Genomic DNA, 20,797 nt, shown 5'->3' on the forward strand with positions numbered 1-20,797 from the left:
GCCCATTGGTCACACTCATTTCTTCCAGCTTAGGATATTTTTAGTCTGGCTGTTTATTGCTTTAGTCTGTTTGTATTTCAGAGTATAAGATGCTCAATCTGCTCCAAAATTCTGCTCATTTTTTAGATCTCAGAAACAATCGAGTAATTGTTTTTTGGTTAATAGTGAGTGATTTCTGTACCATCTTGTTTGAGAGGGTAGGTGTTTGATACTTGATAAATCATAGAAGTGATAGTCCTTTCTTGTCTCTGTCCAGAAGCAAGTTCTTGGTTATTTATGTCGTATTTATTATTAGTAATAATTTTAATATTGTTAATGTTGAGTGTTGCCTTTTGTGGTCTTCTTAATACTCTTTTTTTTAGTATTTTATTTTAGTTACTGTGAGTAGTATTCAAAAAGATTGTTGCCACTGTTTTTGTGATGATTTTATTCAGTTATATCTGAAATCCTTGATTCATAGATTGAACAAGAGTGAATTAAAGCTATCATAAATTTTAAAGTAAAATAAAATATTCAGGGCATTCGAAGACTAGGACTGATGAAACCAAAGTTTGTACAAATCAGTATGAGTCGGGCTGAAAAACATAATAGCCTTTATAGGGGGTTTCTTTTGATTCTACTAAGTGTATTTTGGTAGTTAAAGAGATTTTTCAATAAAAGAATGAATGACAAAGTTCATCGAGTCTTTTAAAAATGCAATTCATTGTAGACGTGCTAATAGCCTGAAGATCTTGGTTAGTGAGCTGACCAATCTGTCATATTCCTTTAAGCCATTAATTTTCCTTTACTCCATTACAAGACATTAAAGTGAAGTGAACCGTTGCCCGTGGAAGCTGTTTGCTGATTTACACTACACTGTTGAGTAGTACTCCCTGGTAAAAATCACGTGAACATGTTTGACTGAGTACACCTAGGTGGTTAGTCCAGTCACATAAGAAAATTCAAAATACTATACACAGGGGAGAGATATTTTTAAAATTTAGTAAATATTTTAAATAAAGTTATCACTTCTTATTAAAAATTTGGTCATTGACATTAATAATCTTATTCAAACATTGGCTAGTTTGGAGTACTCTTCAGCCATCATTCAAGCGTACTCCTTCAGAAGGTGAGCTAATCAATTTTTTATTTTTGTATTTTTTATTAATCATTACTTTGAAAATTGTTCTGCAAGAAATGTAAAAATGTGATATTTTAATGAAAGTGCGATCAAAATAGTGCCTGCTTCAGATTTTTCAAAGGGTTGCCAGTATGAGTCTCTTTACCATTTTGACTGAGTAAGGAATTGACATTTTGAAATTTCGAAATAATCATGTTGCAAATTTTTAAATCTAGTTTTACATTAGTGGTACGTGATAGATTACAAGTTCATCATATGGTAAGGCAAGTAATCTGCTGTCGATTTTGGTTTAGTCTGTTATTGTTATTCTTAGTTTTCTGTACAAATGTGTTGGCTTTTTGAGTTTTTCTACCAGCTAATTTCAATTCTTGACCTTTGATAGTCACTATGTCCTTATTTACTGAGTTGAAGTTCTCTGACTACTCTATGTAATAGAGACAAATCAGTGCAGGAGCCTCTAATCTGACAATGCTAGTGTAATGTATTTTGTACTGACTGTAAGCATTTGGTGCAGGTTCATTTATTTCCTAAGTGTAAGACAATTTTTTCTGCATGGTCTTTGATACTATTTGAAACTGTAGAGGGTGATTGACAATTCTCTCCCATATTTGTTGGACAACAAAGGATTCTGAAAGAACCGATGCTAGAAAATTTGAATATCTATATTGCCAGTTTTTTATAGATAAAGTGACAATTTAGAAAGTGGATCATTCTGGCAGTACACCAATTCAGCATGAATGAAAGTAACCTGACAGAAAGTAACCTAACAGATTGGATCGTTCCAGAAATATACCAAGTGCTTTGTTTCAGTCTCTGGTAGGAATTGTATTCTGTACACCTAAATCAATGCCATACCAACGCCATGCTATAGCATCGTTAATATATATTTCTCCTTAAGGGAAAGCTGCATTTAGATATTCAGTACTGGACCAGTTGCTAAGTATTGATATTTATCTGATATCTTAGTGGCCATTTCATGTGTTAAGATGCTTTGTACAATGCATTAGTTCAAGTTGAAACTGTGCTTGAGTATATTCCCAATTTTGCACAGTAAGAGTTCTTAGAAAGTAAAGAACACCTTTATTCCAATGTGGTCAGGTTATCATATATAGCAGAGCGAAGTAAATATTGTAATTACCATGGCTCTTCCTATCAATCCTTTCATGTCCTTTTATTTGTGAATTCCATATTTATGTTGCTGAAAGGATATAAAACAAGAACATGTTATAACTTATATTAAGTTAGTAGTCAGATTTAGAATCAGTCTCCTTTTAACAACGTAGATTCAGATTTTGTTGTTTTCCGAAAAATGGTAAATTTGGATTATTAGCTTACTGGATTATTTGACTAAATCTCATTGTTTATTTTGTAGATATTTGCGTTTGGTAAATCTAGAAAATTATAATTAAAATCACCTAAGTTACACTTTTGCAATAATTTGGAAATCATATTTATTTAAACACTTTTTTAAGCAGCTGGTTTTACATGTAGAGAAAGTTAAAGTGCTATTTATGTTTCTAATACGACTAAAAAGTCTCAAAGTTTAAGTCACAGTAGACATCCTCTATCTAACCGCCTACATTACTGAAGCGTGATGACATATGGAAAATGTTGGTTAAAACAAAAATAAAACCATTATTCAATCCATAGAGTACAAAATATCATAATTAACCAGTGTTATTTATAACTGTTACTATATTTATTTCATAGTTACTACAACTCATTTACATTTCGCTTTGCTCATTGCATGAATTAATTGTACAGAGTAACCACATGAAACTATATTATGTAGTACTCACTATTGTAAAGAGATAACTCGTTATTAAGATACTAGAAACAACTGACTGTAGCGACTTGTTCATTGTTATTACACTGAGTGCGGCTAACAGAGATCTAACTCACTTCCTGGAACAACTACATTTAAGCTAATGGGCTGTTGGGCGGCAGTAAAGAGGGTGCCTACTGTTATAGTTTAAAAAATAAGTGTCACTAAACATGAACTTAATTTTGGGCATTCCAGTCTAATTTTATTCACAAGCTGATTTTGAAATAATTTTTTTGCTTCAAAATTTGGATGAGCTACAGACTATTTATGATTACATGATTATTACTTTAATTTTTGTAATGTTTAGAAGAAGCTAAAAAAGACCTAATTGTAGTTAGAGCTAAGAAGTTCCCTATGTATTACAATCTTAGAATCAATGATTTAAATGTGACCTCTTAGCAACCACCGGTGGCTTTGGGTAAATTGATCAATTTCATTTAAAGGAATACAATGGTCATCAGTCTAAGGTGTAACCACATCTGTGTTTGTTTTGAAGTCAGCTGTTTTGTTGACAGTGATATGTTGTTCTCTTTCAAAGAAGTCAACAGTAAAACTCCACATCTGTAATAACAACATTATTGGTGAACTTTTGCCGCTATCTTCAAATTTTATTTTATTGATCCTATAGTTTGTTCTTATAGTTCAGGAATACACTTTTAGAATTTATCAAATTGTAAAACGTGTATTGTACAATTTTCACTTACTATGATATATCAGTAAAAATTTAATCATCAGTGCATAGTTGCCGGTTTTTGGGAGATGATTTGAGTTCTGAAGATTTTTGAGACGAGAGTAACATTGGTTCATCTGGAAAACTAAAAGGTAAGGGATTCTTAGAATAATGCATGATACTGTAGTTTTATTATTAGTTACTTTTCTTGCAATAGTGGTAGTTATTGTAATTGCTATAACTTGTTGAGTTATGAAAATAAAAAAAATAAAAAAAATTTTGTTTCCGTAGTGTGTACAAGCATTACGCCATTTACAAATTATTTGATAGTAGACAGTATTGTTAATATATTGATGATTATTTTTTAATACTCAGATTTTACTATTTTAAGAGAACTCTCCACAACCAACAATGTTCCTTCTGCTACCTACCTTCATTGGCATGGTAAATTAATCCTGGTGCCCCTCTGGCTTGGTAGTTGAAGCTGGTTCTATTTCATTTTAGTATTTCATTATGATGCTTTGCTGGTTTGGTGGTTTATTCCTATGCTTCATAGAGATGAAAGTTTTGATGCATTGTTTGTTTGGTTGTTCACTGGGATCTATTGCCATAGTAGCTTATTCTGATGAGTCACAGGTTAGCAGTTCACTCTTATTCTTCACTGGTTTTGTGATTACCATGTTGTACTTTAATGGCGTGGTAATATAGTTTGTCCGTATGTCTCAAAGAGGTGGAGGTTCTGATGTATCATTTGTTTGTTAGTTCACAGGGATCTATTGCTATAGTAGCTTATTCTGATCCTTACAGGTTTGGTAGTTCACTCTTATTCATAACTGGTTTTGTGATTACCATGTTGTACTTTAATGGCGTGGTAATATAGTTTGTCCGTATGTCTCAAAGAGGTGGAGGTTCTGATGTATCATTTGTTTATTAGTTCACAGGGATCTATTGCTATAGTAGCTTATTCTGATCCTTACAGGTTTAGTAGTTCACTCTTATTCATAACTGGTTTTGTGATTACCATGTTGTACTTTAATGGCGTGGTAATATAGTTTGTCCGTATGTCTCAAAGAGGTGGAAGGTTCTGATGCATTATTTGTTTATTAGTTCACAGGGATCTATTGCTATAGTAACTTATTCTGATCCTTACAGGTTTGGTAGTTCACTCTTATTCATCACTGGTTTTGTGATTACCATGTTGTAATTTAATGGCGTGGTAGTATAGTTTGTCCGTATGTCTCAAAGAGGTGGAGGTTCTGATGTATCATTTGTTTATTAGTTCACAGGGATCTATTGCTATAGTAGCTTATTCTGATCCTTACAGGTTTGGTAGTTCACTCTTATTCATCACTGGTTTTGTGATTACCATGTTGTAATTTAATGGCTTGGTTATATAGTATGTTCATATGTCTTATAGAGGTGTTACTGATTCTGACCACCACTTACAAGGCAATATCTTGATTCGGTAATTTAGTTTGATGTTTCACAGTTATGGTATAGTTCTTATGTATCATTGATTTGGTATTGCACTATCTGCAGTAGTATGTCATTCTGATGCTTCCCAGGTTTGGTAGTTCTTTCTTTTAAAACAATGTGTTGTATTCTGCCATTGTTAAATCATTCATCTGGGAATTCTATTTAATGAAAAACTACATATTCTCTTGGCAATATTAAACCTGAAAATAAGAAAGGTGTCACAATGGCAATGGATTTGCATTTTTATTAAAGGAGAACTATTGCTTAAGTTATCAGTTTAGTCTCTCATTATCATGCCACATTGTTAGTGCAAGAATTGTACAAGTGTTAGGTGAAAAGGTTTTGAATGTGAATACATGCATTTTGTAATGGACGATTATTTTATCTGGTTTACTGTTTCTTCCTGAGTTTCAAATAACTTGTAATGTCTGACACAATCTTCACAATATTAGTTTTCTGGAACTTTGTCATTTAATGAATGGGATATCCATATGTTCTTACAAGTGTTAAACTTACTAATGACGTATTGTGTAACTGAGTGTTGATTGAATCTAAATGTTTTGTATCTCAAGTAGCAGTTCTATTCGTTCAGTGCTCAGTAAAAAGAGCCTTTCTTGTTTCATCTATTCTTGAACCTTTTCATATCAACTTCAATAAGGTCCGCTTTGATATATTTTTGGAAATATGTTTATAGGTCAAGTAGCCTGTTTTTGACATATGTACTCATACACTGTTTTGGAACCCTATTGCATATTAAAGTTAAATAAAGTTTTCAATTCCAAGCTGAAAATATTAAAAGTTATAATTTTAAAATATCAAAATGTCAAGCTGAAAATATTAAAAGTTCTAATTTTAAAATATCAAAATGTTTAGTGAAAAGCTGAAATAAAATAATTTTAACATTATGCTAAAGGTACAGTCTACCTTCCGTGTATCAAATGGCTCAAAAAATGTTATCTATTGCAGTGAGAATTTTCAATTTTCAACAAAAGTATTGTACAACAGAAGTTTAAAAAAGATCATTAATGATCACTATAAGAAAAGTGATCCTTTAAGAAGTTTGAATCTCCTGATAAAGGATATTTCGTACAAGTTAATAAGGATGGTAAATGTTTAGTTGGAAGCACATCGGTTTCTCAACTATTGCTGTGTCCAGCATTGTTGGCAGCAGTCTCATCAATACTTATGGTAAATAATTGATTAAAATAATATGTAATTATGAAGTCTCCCACTTTAGTTCACCAGTCCCTAATTCTCCAAATGGATACAATTAAATTTCTTTTATACAGATTCATTCAGCAAGATAATTATGAATATTTTTCAGTTATTCCATGCATTATATTCTGAAACAAATATTTTGGGATCAAGCTGAATGACCTTATACACAGACTCAAGTATTAGGCATTTAGCACTGAAGAAACATGGCATCAATTGTATAATGCCTGTGTATTGATCTCAAATTACAGACAATATTCAAAAATTCCTATTTTTAAGGATAATTTTTTAGTTAAAACAACTGCCATATTCATTTAAAATATCCAAAGTTTCTTAATCTATCTCTTAAATGTATACCTATTGATTAATATACCGAAACATGTGAATTATCCACTTGTGTTTCAATTTGTGACTGTAACCCAAAACTGAATATTTCAGGAGCTAAAAAAAAAAATGGTTATCTCGACTTACCTCCAAAGAAGATATTCAGAATTTGGACTAAACTCTTTAAATATATTTAAATGTGTGTTCCTGTAATTGTACATAGGATACTTTTAGGGGTAAAATATTAGAAGAATATAATCATCATTAAAAAAATGAAACAAAAGCCTAGATGTAAATTTATATGCGTTGCACAAGAACTTTAACTAAACTCTGTTTTTAATGGAATGTATTATTTATGTTATTTTAAAATATTTTCAAAAGAAATGGTTTGGTTGTAGAATTTTATCTTCTCAACTTTGAAATAGGTACAAGAATATCAAGTACAATTTATAACCATTGGTGTAATCGACGACCTTTGGCAATTAACCACCGGCGACTAATTAACCCAGAGTGCTCTGTCAAGCCTCAAAAAATATTTGGCTATGGAAGGGTTGATGTATTCCGGCAAAACAATGTGGAAGAGGCTTACAATAAATATAAAAGCATAATTAATTACATACTACGTAGACCTTACTTGTCTGATCAAGAAATTCAAAGGTACCAAAAAATAAGATAAATACGACGAAGTTCTCTGCTTAAAGAATGAGTTTCTTAAAGCAGATGCATGCTGTCTCTCTGGCAGAGAGGAAGACAAACTTATACAACTAAAGAAGGCCTATGGCTCAAAGCTAAGGACTCAGAAAAGAAATTAATGCTTTTATATTATCTACTCCACTAACAAAAACAAGGCTGTCTAGGACATTAATAACATTTAGGAAAACCACACAATGAAGAAATCTTAGGATTTAGTTGCATTACTTATGAAAATAAAAAGAGTAGAAGACCCTTTAGATATTGCCAAATACTTTATTAATATTTCTTCTCAACAATAGTTACTGAAGAAACTCTACAACAGAGCCAATTATTGTTTAACTCAACAGGACAACCTCATCAATATCTCTCTATTTACACCCATGGAATCTACATCAATTAAAGAAATTATTCAAGTATTAGATTCTTTGAAACCAAAATCCTCTTCTGGTTCATATGAAATATCTTCAAGAATATTAAAATTAATGGGGCTAAAGTTTAAAACTGTGTTATAATAAAATTAGGAACTCTTCTCGCATCCATAAGTGCTTCACCTCAGAAACTGAAATGTTAGTGTCTCAACAATGTTAATGCACTGTTAAAAATATGCATATATGTTAATACTAATGGTTTATAATTTATATTCAAAATAGTTTCTTAGAAACAAAATTATAATTTTGAGTTTTTGGCAAGTGCAGTGACTCAACAGACGGTGTTTATGGTTTTTTCTAAAATAACAAACACATATGGGTCATTTGCAAAACTTATAAAATATTCTACTCACTGGAGATTTAACCTTTACAGAATGCAAAGCAAATATTGAAATATTGAATATTTTATCAAAAGTTTGGGATATTTTGAAAATCTAGTCAAATTTGTAATAAGATATCATATATCTGTGAAATCTTTCTACTATTTTCAAAATAAACAAAAGAAACCGAATTCTATACTTGAATGAGGATTATAGTGCAAGTAATTAGGTCCCAAAGAACTTAAAAAAGTAGATTTTAAATACAGATTTTTACTATCATCTGCAGGATGTTCCAAATTGTATACATACTAAAGGGATCTTAGAGACTAAGAGATACAGTAAAGATTAAATGGAAAAAGATGTGCGTAATAACAAGACCAACAAATTAATGTGGTTAAGTTGATTAATGGTTGCAATGTACACTCGCTGCGCTCACCAAACTGTTTCTGGTAAAAATTTGCTTTCACAGCTCTCTTATTAGTACCTGTAATGAAACATGTTTTACATGAAATCTACATGACATTTCTTCTAGATTTTGAGTATTATAATGAAAAAGCTTTCCAGACCAGCAAGCGGGAGGTTGTAGTGTTTGAATAAATTTTTAAACCACAACGACCTATTTTTACACAGTACAAAAAAGATTTTTCACTGATTTCAATACCATATATGTTATACTTTCCTTGTAGGTTTTGTCAAATAATTCATAAACACTTTTGTTTTGTTGTTGGAAGGGAATTTTTATTCTACTATTCGGATGTTAGTAAATGTAAGTGAAATATGCATAACCTGTTAAATTGTTAGTATGAAGTCATAAATTTATATTTATTATACGAGAAATAAAAAATAACTAACATTTACACAAAAATCTAGAAAATTAATAAAGAATGGGTTTTGTGGTCAATATATGTAACTCTTTAAAGTTTTAACGATAGATACTTAAAAAAAAAAAAATTCATTACAATGTTGAATTAGATAAATTATAAAGAAAGATTTGGATCAAAAAGTTTAATTAGGAATACAATGAGGATTATAGACTACATGTGTTAGAATTAGAATATCATGAATACAATATACTGTGTATACTTTATCTCAAATAAAGTACTGCAGTAAAAAGTATTTTAAGGAGATTTTCTTGAAACTTTATTTTTATTGTTTAGTTAGAATCCAGCTCCCACATTAGTGAGGTTGCTTTTTTGGAATGTAACAGCTGGTAGTAGCATATCATTGACAAGGTAAAGAGTATTCTTTTGCTTGTGTTAAAGATATTTTATTGAGTGTTTCTAAGAAATGTTTGATTCATTATTTGGATGGTTTTGAAAAATTGAAACTCAACATTGATGAAATATATCCCCCGGGTGTAGATTATTAGTCTCAATAGTTTATTTTTGAGCCACATATATTTTAGTGTTAAAGGAAATCAAATAATTGGATTGCATGCCTTTTAAAATGAAAATTTTACCCTCTCATGATTCCAATGGCTACATTGATTTTTGTTTCTGTTTTTGCAGATAACCACAAAGTTCACTTCGATGTGGACGATGATCTGGTTGGGAAGGACAATGAGATCATTGTCCAAAAGAAGGCAGACAAGATTGATGTTCATTTGGGATTTTTACAAATAAACCACAGATATAAGATCAACTTCTCAATCCCCAAGTCCTTGTGCGAGAGTGAGACTGGTAGCCAGGTGTCACTGCAGGGGGTCAGTAACCCGCACCTGCAAGTGATCAGTGCTACCAGTTCGCAGGACTTGATAGACCTGCATCTCGAGCTTTACGCTCACAAGGAGAAACTGATGGTTGAGGAGTTCAGTTTCCACTTGACAGACGTGACAGATCCGGTAACAGTGGCGTTGAATGCTAGAGTCCTGGGTGAGTTGTTGGACACTGTCATATGTAAGTTGTAAGTAATTACGGCATGAACTATACACTGTATATTGTACTAGACATTATATTCTACAATTAGCACACTATAGAGAGACTTAATAATTATGTAAGAAGGAACGCTACGCTCTTCAGTTTCCATAATTTTCAATCACTCCTACAAATTATGGACAGGGAATATTTTTAAAGAAAATCATTTGTTGGTGTGATCTGTGCCTAGTTTAACTTTTTAATGGGCCGGGCCGCTAATTAGTAAATTCCATGTTTGAAATTTTTATGCATTTTAATTTGTAAAACTAAAAATTTGTTTTTTTATGGTATTAGCACACTAGAGGGAAGTATAGACATTTATATTCAGCTTTCTGGAGATAAAATCTAAATTTTTTTTGGGGTATAATTCATAATTCATAATTTATTATTAAGTTTAAAGAGTTTTAAAACTTACAAAATTAAATGAAATGTAAATATGGAAAGGTTTTCTATATATATAATAATTATACTTACAAGTCAGAGTTCATAAAAATCAAGAATATCCATACATAGTCCAAATTTTTTAAGAAAATGAAACCTTTTATAACATTTGAATGATGATACATTTTGAAGGGATACAATTTCTGCTAAAAAAAACCAAAGGGTAAAATTAATAAAGAGTTTACTCAAAATAATTCAACTGTTTTTGTGGCTTTCAAAACATGTTTTTGAGGTATCAGTGGTATGAAAACGTTAAAAATAAAATAATGGTTTTGCCTTAGGTATTCACAAAATAGATCCACATTCTAAATTTGATTAAAATCTGTCCATTTATTTGGTAACAGCTGATGCTTACATGCATATATATTAATATATGAACAGATATTTCTATATCAAATACACTTATTTGACTGAAAAGACTGAGTTTAAAAATTAAATTTTACCCTAGAAATTAAAAATTAATATCTTATGCCACCATAGTATATTCACCCATAACTTACACATGGGGAAAAAATTAATAAGTAAACTAAATCTTGTCATCATCAGTTTTGATTGGGAAAGAAATTGCATGTAAGTTTCATTTGTAGTTATAACAGAAACGAGAAATTATATAAATGTAAAATGCGGCAATGTACAATTAGTAGAATTCTGTTGTTAATATTTTTCTGCATTAAAGGTTTTAGAGCCTGATCAAAATTTATTCAACATCATTACATTACAATTAATAATATATTTATCCCTAATAACACTTGGAAAATACAGCTTGTTAATAATTCTGTATAAAATGCTTCATATTAATTTAAAATTTAAACTTAGTCAAAACTGTCTCAGCTGTGTACACCAATAAAATGGTCTTAGTTTTATTATTCTAGTATTATAGTAAATAACGAATCTTAGAATCAACAAAAGGGTTGAAGGATGTCATATTTTATCTGGTGAATTTGGGGATCAGAAGCCCTCTAACACTTATCATTGGACTAGCCATAACTAAGCAATATATGTGGTATAATATTAAAGTCGTCAATTAATGTGGCATGCGGATATAACCAAACATGCGTCTACGTGTAAAATCAATAGAGATTTTTATAAAAACATTATGTTGTTATTTCTTTTTCAAAGAAACAGAAAATAAATTTATCTTTGACAAAAACAGAATTTTTACAATCTAAATATACTGATTGAATTGAGTCAAAATTTTCGTCAGCGCTTATGGTTTATGTATGTTATAGTTTGATAGTATTTTAATATACAGCTGTATGTTAAACAATTTTTTTTAGATTTACTTCACTTGAATTAGATTTTATGGATACTTTTATATCCTTGGCATATTGATGAAATTTTCCATTAGGTAACATTCTTGGCTAGAGAGTTACTTTTATTTATAGGAAAGGAATTGTAGTATTTTATATAATCAGTATTTAATTATGTTAACTCTTTATGTGTTATCTAAAATGGTTACATAATTCAGAAATGTATTCCGTTTAATTTAATAACTCAAAGTAGCCATGCATAGATCAAATTTGTTTAAATTGAATGATCTTGAAGGGACGAGAACGTGATATACAATTTTGGCTAGTTTGAAATATGGCTGCAGTTAAAATTTGTAATCAATGTTTCATACCAGATTACTTACATCATTTTATGCCTGTAATTAGTGATAAAACAAACTCATAATATGAATTTTGGAAAGAAGAATCTGTGTTAAAAAGAATACGTTGTAAATAGTGTACCTTACAACTTACAATTTAAATAAAATAATCATCTTTTCAGAGTTTTTCGAATTAGATTTTTCACAATTTAGTTCTTGTCTTATCAATTCTTTTTAAGTCATATGAAAATTGACCTTTCCTTCTTTTGAAGATGTCCCACCACAGTCTCATTGGATGTCTGAAAGAGTTTTTGATATCACAAACAATTTTTGTTTTAAGATCTATGTTGATTTGCAGAGCTTTCCTTTTATAAACTCATACAAAACGTAAAAAGCTGGTCCGGACTGTTGTAGTTATAAAATATTTTCTTATTTTCAGGAAAAGGAAAGGGTACTCCCCTGCTGAAAAACGAGATTCATGTTATACATGCACCACCTGATGTAGACAGCGATGCATCTTCCGACCAATAAGGCTATTGTTATTTGTCCATCACATAAATCAGTTTTAGATATTTTATTTTTGAATGACACTTTTGTGATTGATTTTTTGTTTTTGGGTGTGTGTGCTTTTATCGGTCAATTATTGTTTACCCAACAACAAGACTAGTGCTTCATCTTATCTCACTAAGAGCTTTATGGCATATAAATTTTCAATTTAATTTTGTTTTGTCTCGTTAGGCAAAATAATTTGCTAAAATTTTTATTAAACTGGAGTCGATTCTACTTAAAATAAAATAAAATGCAAATCCCATAAAGTAAGTTAATGTTTTATGATCACAGACAATGTGTTAAACTAGTTACAAAAAAGTTTTGCCTAAGACTATTACATATGAAACAAATTTTTTGTGTTAACTTAATAAAAGAATACAAATCAATCAATTTTCTTAAATTTGTAATTATGTACATTTTATTTCTTTGCTTCAACACAGTATCAGACAAATAACATTAAGCAAACATTTTAATGTGAATACATGCAGTATTTACTGCAGAAGCATTTCATTATTGGGTTTTGATTACTTTTGTAAAAAGGAATCGTAGAGAAGTGTTACTTTAGTAAACTTTCTAATTCTAGAATCGCTCCAGTAAAAATGTAGTACATTTGTTGATTTAAGTGATACTGCCAAACAGTAATTTTAAATATATAATTGATATTGCCCTAATTTGCCATAGTATTAGTGATTATTTGTATGGTGTAGGGTTGTGGACTCGTAGCCTCTTGCATTTTTAATACATTCTATGATGACTAGTTGCTCACTTTAAGACTTCTTAAATGTAAGGTATTTTTATTACTTTTCTTTTACAATGATGGATCTTGCCATCAGATAGAAATAAAACTGTTAATATTCCCCCATTACTAATCCTAATCCTTATACTAATCGTTTCCATGAGATTAAAAAGAATTGTTTGGAATCCAAGTTAGTTATTACTATAAAGTTCTGCTTTATTGATTATTTATGAATGTAATTAACACTTAAGTAGCTACTAAAGTGGCCTAAATCTCTCGTTCAGCTTCTGTTTACTATTTCACTGCCGGTCCCTAAAATCCACATTGTAGTTAATTAACCATAACATCTTGTATTGAGGCTTTAATCTAACTCTTGCAGGAAATACTATTGTATTTGTAATACAGTAAATCTTCTTCCCTAGTCCGGATGTCAGTTATCTGTAATGTCAATATGCATATATATATATATATATATATATATATATATATATGGAATTAACATTATTTTACATTATGGAATTAACATTATTTTACATTATGGAATTAAAAAAGAAAAACACATAATAACGAAACAAATAAATTAAGCAGTAACTCTTATTACAAAATGTAAAGTCAGAAATTTTTTCTAATTTGTTGACGGATAACTGTTTTTGAGCATTTTATTCTACCACTCTTATATACAGTGATCAGTACTATAAAGATTTTTTAATAATAAATAAGAACAATACTATCAACGGATTGGTCATACTTCTTTTATAAAGTAATATGATGGAACAAATAGACTACAGATCAGGAACGATCGTACAATTGAGAATCATGATTTCTTGTTTGTGGTTAATTAAGCTATGTAAAATATTCTTAACACTATAACTTAAATAATCTTATAATAGATTGTATTGATTGTTAATTTATTACATGTTAATAATTAATTATAATTTAAATTTCGTTGGCCCAACCATTTTCTAATCTGCCGTATACCAACTAAAAGAGTGTTTGCTGTAACAGTGAATTTAAAATAAAATTTTCTAAACTATATAAAAATTACGTATGTAATTGTTACCTAATGGAAGATAATTAAAGCCAAGTTTGCTGAGTTTTCATTTATTGTTCTTATGCTTGGATAGGTCTTTCACAGAAATAATGTAACATTTTAGTTAGTCGTACTGTAGTAGATTAGTTTTAGGAGTTGTGATGATAAAACTAATTGCTTCGATTTAATTGATTTTTTTGTAAATAATATCCATTATTACAATTAAGTCTAGTTGCAAGCAATGAAACCACCAGTCTCGAAATTATGTGGATTAATAATGTAAAAAGTTAATCAACTACTGAAAGATGTTATCAGTGCATACTAAAATATCAAATACTTGCCATATTACTATGATAAAATGAAGAATTTATTGTTTAAGTATTTATAATTGTAGGTTAATGTATAGTTTATTTTTGGTATTATATTACAGTTAAATTAACCTAAACATTGATTGATATGTTAATGATATGTGTACCATATGTGATATAAAAATACAGTTAGAGGGGAGATAACAGTTTTTATTTAATATATTGCTTACCTTACTAATCCAAATTTATTTCACCAGGAATCAATGTCGTCCCTTAGGAATTTGTAAGTTTCTATGCTATTAATTATTATAATATTATGTTGAAGAATTTAATTTAAAAAATGAATGCAATAATTTGATATAACTTAATTTCCTATTTAGGTAAGGAGTATTTAGTTTATTACTTAAAATATTCACACTGATTCAAATATTCAGTAGTGAGTAAATATTCAATAATATTATAAATTTGATGTTCTTCATAATAATATATTGTTATCATAGATATTCAACAAATTTAGGCGTTCAAGTTTTATTATATTCTCACGTTTTTATTATTAACTGAATATTAGTTAAATATTTCATATTATATTTATTTCACAATTACTACGGATTTTTTAATTATACACAAGTTTATTTTGTAAAGACCAAATTTTCAGAATTTTTTGCTAATTAAAAATCAGATTTGGCCGTAAATGTTTATAGTATTGTTCAAAACAGTATTTGCTCTCTTATTTTTGTGTGTTAGTATTTATACACTGATTAGTTGAATTGATTGTGTGATTTTGAGTTGATTAATCGAGTTTTGTTATTGAACTTACTCTGTTGTGCCTTGCAAATGTGTTATGTGAAGTGGTTTTATTTAGTCTGCAGTACAGGTCTTTCATTAAGCTCATTGTGATAATATTAAGTGACAGAGCCATTTTTGAATCAATGTTTTAGTATTAATTTTAAATAACACAAACACAAGTTTGATAACCCATCCTCTGCAGCCCTTCTAACTAAGCTACAGAACATTGTAACTTTCTATGTTCACAAACCACACTATTATCTGGGGCTCAAGAGTGTTTAGTTAAGGGAGTTTTTTTTACTCTTGAGGTGCAGTAAATTAATTTAACAGTAAAATGTTATATTGAACAATGAAACATGCATTTTGTGCCACATTAACTTGTCTGCGTCGATGATTTTAAGAATTCTTTCATAGTACGGGTATAATATTATACATAATAAATGTCAAAAAACCTAAATGCATTTAACCTAAAAATATCTGGCATTTGATGAGTTTTCATGTGTATTGTATCTACACAATTTCTTTGAAAAAGAGAACATTTTCAATAGTTTTTTCTTCTTTTATGGTGCGTCATAATACCAACCATAACCAACCAACTAATAGTGACCCACACATTACATATGACATGAAAATATTTTACAATTGTTGTATTTTTTCTTCAGTAAAAAAAGACCCATCACAGTTGTTTTGCAGAACCGTGTAGTTCTTTGAACATATTAACTAAGATTCCAACATTAAAAAGGTAATATACAGATATAAGTTGTTCGTAGGCCACGGGTGGCCCACATCATCGTGAACGTGTTAATAATGAATTATAATTTACTTTTGCAATTGTTTTGTTAAATGATTGTGTATAGTAAATTATTTGAATTAAAGTTCAATACACTTAAAACTGTCTATGCAAAGACTATAAACTTGTGTATAGTAAATTATTTGAATTAAAGTTCAATACACTTAAAACTGTCTATGCAAAGACTATAAACTTGTGTATAGTAAATTATTTGAATTAAAGTTCAATACACTTAAAACTGTCTATGCAAAGACTATAAACTGTCTTTGCATATGAGTTTTCCCCAAAAATACTTATTAACCCTTTAATAATTTAATCTTTCAACGTGTTTGTTTAAAGTTAGTGAAAGGATTGTGATAAGACATATATCAGATTTCATGCATCATTTATTAGTATAATTGTTAAGCTTTTAAGCAGTAACTTAAATAGTGAAATGATCATTGAAATGTTCAAAAATATATCTCTAAGTCATTTATATTTTTTAGGTGGTGTCTCAATTAAAAGCTTTGATAATTCTAAATTCCTTTCTCTTTGATTAAACAGAAACTGTTTGGTACTAGTTTCCTCTTTTTATAGCGCAATATTAAACTTTTGAAACACTCTTAATATTATTGAGTTTTAGTTAGGGTTGTTTGGAAATCAAGTTCTGTTTGATTAAAAAGCACCAGTTTATTGAAAGCTTTTTTACTGTATGTGACTAGGAATGCATATTCACTCTTACTTTATTAACTGTACTTAATTAGTACAGTAAGCTCTCAATGATACATGGGGTGGTTGTCTATTTTGCAAATTATCCTTTGGAAATAGTATTTTATTCTAAAAAATGTAACTTTTAAAATTTAAAAATACCTCAGAAATAATAAACCCATTTAAGTTTTTTAAATGCTGTAATTTATTAAAGGAGATCAGATATAATAGAAGAATAAACTGCAGTACGGTTCATTATAGTATTATTACGGTTCAGTATAGGCATTATTATAGTACAATTTTCCAGATTTGATACAGAACGCAATACATTTTAACTGAATTAGATCAAGTTGGTTTTTCACCTATTATTGCCTCTCTTGCGGATACCCCGCAAAATTCGTTTATTCATGGTTAATGCCACAGATAATCAAGAGTTTACTGTATATTTTAATAAATACATAAACAGCTATGATGTATTTGTCAAATTGGTAAACGGGTTTTCAAGATCTCAAATGTTGCCTGTGAGTTATGTTATGATGATCTTTTTTAACTCGTCGTTTTCAAAATTCTGGCTCGCTATTTTTCATTTTTTCCGATGATTGGCTTCTAAAAAAGAAAAAAAACAAATAACACTAGGAGACACTACTGAAGATTTTGAAACAGCTCACACTTAAAACTGTTCAGTTGAGTACAAATTGAGTACTTGTTGCCATAGCTTGTGGCTCGTCTCACAGTAGGATTGCTTTCCACATATACCTCACAAAGTTCACAGTGGATACGAGGAGTGTTGGAAAGTTTTTTACAGGAAATTAATTCACAATTTTAAAAGCCTAAGAATGAGTAAAGTGGTTGATTAACTTAATAGTAAGCACTACCAAAACGTATTTTGATGTAGGTTATGTGAATGCATGTATGTAGCAACATTACTCCCATTCTAGAAGAATTTGAACATCCTTTCTGAAAAACCATTGTGAATAGTGTGTTTTTTTGTATACAAAACTCTTGGTATCAAACTTGTGTAGAACATTATGTTAAATGAAAATGTTGATTCATGGCGTTTGAATATGGTGCCGTCTATACTTGTATAAACGCAAAATTACACCAATTAGATATTTAAGTACTTAAAACTTGTTAGTTTCTGTGTAATTATTTTACGTATAACAAATACAATTATTGAGCGTTTTGTGCCAAAAATACAATTCTTATGTTTTGCTGCAAATATATCAATATGTAGACACACAGTGAAGTGTTGAATTTGTTGACCTGTAGAAATGTAGTAAAAATAAATCTTGGCTTAAATGCAATCTATTTTGTCATTGTTTATTTAAATCCCTACAGTGTGTATTGAATCTTATACTTTCTAAGGTCTTCAAACATTTATTTAATATTAGCTGTACGTAATGAATGATCGTAATGACTTGCTAATTAGTTTTTTTTTTATCTCATCATGAGTATAGATAAAAACTTGATATGCAATTTGTAGTCTGTTTTATTTTTTAACACATACAAAAATTTTTTTAATAATAATTATAATAATGTACTGATTAATGAAAGAAACTGAACAATTAACAGTCATTGTGAATGTAAATAATCAATGGGCTATTTGAATCTTTAGATATAATAGAATTTTGTCATTTCTTGGACACAAACTTTATTTAATTGTTGGATCTTTGTTATAATAGTTTTTAAGTACAAGAAAACATAAAAGAAGTTATGTTGGGATATCTAAAATGTTGATATCAAACAATGGTGACAATGATTTTGAGAGAACTCAATTATTCTGTGGAAGGATATAAATTCACTGAAAAGAACAGAAGAATCCAAATTTTTATTTTGTAATTTATAAGATGTGGAATAGAAATCAGAGCTTTGGGAGACAGCCTGATAAGTCATCTCCCAGTCTCAGCCTTGTAGTAATTTATTATTTGTAATTAATTATTGGAAGATAGGTGTTAAAGAATAGGTGAAGTTGTGTGATCTAAGTTATCTGATTCATACTGTATCAAAACTTGCTAACAAATTTATGATTTTGACATTTTGCCTTCTGAGGAGCATCATCTTTAATTAAGGGATGTAAAACTGTTATCATCATTACTTAAACACTATGTTTCACTGAAACAGCTCTTGATTGAAGATGTATCGGCATACAGTGGATAAAAAATAACTTAGGATTGTGTTGGCAATGTTTTGTGTTTTTATGCAATGGAGACAGAAAAACTCAAAATGCAGAAGAGGACTGGTCAAAGGTACTGGGTTGGAGAAATAGCAGTCTTGAGGAGTAAGTAGTGACTGTGCCAAGTAGACAAATGGTGCTGAGCCACTTCATAATTTGGGAAAATTGCTATTCGACAAAACAAAACTTCCAGAATCAGAATCTAATTTCTGTATTTCATAAAAATCAAGTTTGAAAGAGATTTACAATAGTTAATTTTATGTAGTTACTGTTACAATAATCAAGAGTTCAAACTTAGGAATAAATATGAACAAGTAATAGGAATAGAAGTAAGACATTGTCCTCATGTTCACTCTCCTCTGTATCATGAACTCTTTAATGCTGTAGAATGGGTGGTCTTGTAGCCTGTGGTGATTGCACTTCTTCCATGTTTGATCTTGATGACAGTCTTGAGCTCTGTTGGTAGTTTGAGAATGTAACTCCTGTGTAAGAGGGTTCCTTTTCAAAGGTTGCAAAATGGTATGCAGGTACTTGTCTGTTGCTCTCACAGGGGTATAGTGATTTTTGAAGCATGAAGAATTGTTCCCAAGATGTTTAGTGAGACTGCTGAAGGATTTTCATTTCTTTAATTACGTCAAGGCAAGATTCCAACAGTTTCAAATTGCCCACAGCTCTAAATAATAATAACCGATCTTCATTTTCGTATCAGTTTTACAGTAATTGACAAAGTCAAATAAGCACTTAAGTCTTTTAAGACAAGTCAAAGTCAGAAGAGGTATATCTATGGATATGATAGCATAATAACAGTGATGAGAAAAAAAAACATACAAACTGTAAAATGGGTTTACAAGTAGCTAGTAAAAAAATTTAGTTTGAAAACTTTATATAGAGTAGGAGTAGATTTTTTCTTTTAATACATTGTAGATTTTTAAGGATACCACAATATGGCCATTTAAGGTTTAAGTCAACTAACAGAAATCAATTTTTTATTTTGATTTATTCCGTGTGTTATGGTCATGATCGAAAGATTTTATAAAAAATTGGTTTTTAAAAGCATAATTTACTGTGTCAAAAATATACAGGTTTATTACAGTTTGAATATTAAAGTTAATAAAGAGTGGTCCACAATGCGTTAGAGGCTCGATTTTATACAAAATTCTTAAAAGCTTTATTTGAATTAGTAGTAGAATATCCTCCACTCTCGAACAGTTTCCAAAAAGAACTAACCCATGCCTGACAATAGATTGAAACTAAGCGAAATACACTGTCCTTAGGTAACTATGTGGTACATTATCATAGTCTCCTTAGGATAAATATCACTCTAGAGAGCCTTGTGCGTAAATAATCAGTATGTTGCACCCAAGTTACTTGGTCATTGATCAATAATCCCAAAAGCTTAACTGTTTTGGACACCGATATTTCTCTTCTGTTGTAAAAACACTATTTGCAAGTTGCTTTTTTTTTAGTTGCCCCAAACTACAAGGCCATAACGAATATGTATTTCAATTAGAACAAAATAGGCTGTTCTTATTATTTCTGAACAACTACAATGCATTTCAATCTTTTTCAAACATATTCCTTAAAATTTTGTGGAAAAATAAGAAAGTATTCAGAACTGGGCATAGGAGATTTTTAATCAAGAGATGTCCACTCGCTATATTTAACCTTAATACAGGAGTGTGGAATTCAGGCTGTGACAAGAATTGGATAGTGTCAAGCTGACGA

The 20,797-nt window shown here is 29.8% G+C and overlaps 1 protein-coding gene across 3 annotated transcripts in view; it reads left to right on the forward strand.

The window, feature by feature from the left end:
• The window catches only part of LOC124353012 (zinc finger Ran-binding domain-containing protein 2), a 42,757-nt gene that overhangs the window by 14,150 nt on the left and 7,810 nt on the right, over window positions 1–20,797 (forward strand). Inside the window, exons 2-5 of one of the 3 annotated variants that reach the window (XM_046802799.1) lie at window positions 3,681–3,767; window positions 6,058–6,279; window positions 9,580–9,942; window positions 12,453–14,835. The exons of 1 other annotated variant lie outside the window; for it this stretch is intronic. In XM_046802799.1, coding sequence (XP_046658755.1) covers window positions 6,201–6,279; window positions 9,580–9,942; window positions 12,453–12,544 — 534 coding nt within the window. In that variant the 5' untranslated portion in view covers window positions 3,681–3,767; window positions 6,058–6,200 and the 3' untranslated portion in view covers window positions 12,545–14,835. Of the gene's footprint in view, window positions 1–3,680; window positions 3,768–6,057; window positions 6,280–9,579; window positions 9,943–12,452; window positions 14,836–20,797 lie in introns of those variants that run through there. One more of the 3 variants, XM_046802798.1, reaches the window with a different exon arrangement.

Source organism: Homalodisca vitripennis, chromosome 1 (assembly GCF_021130785.1).
Source record: "Homalodisca vitripennis isolate AUS2020 chromosome 1, UT_GWSS_2.1, whole genome shotgun sequence".
Classification (NCBI taxonomy): domain Eukaryota; kingdom Metazoa; phylum Arthropoda; class Insecta; order Hemiptera; family Cicadellidae; genus Homalodisca; species Homalodisca vitripennis.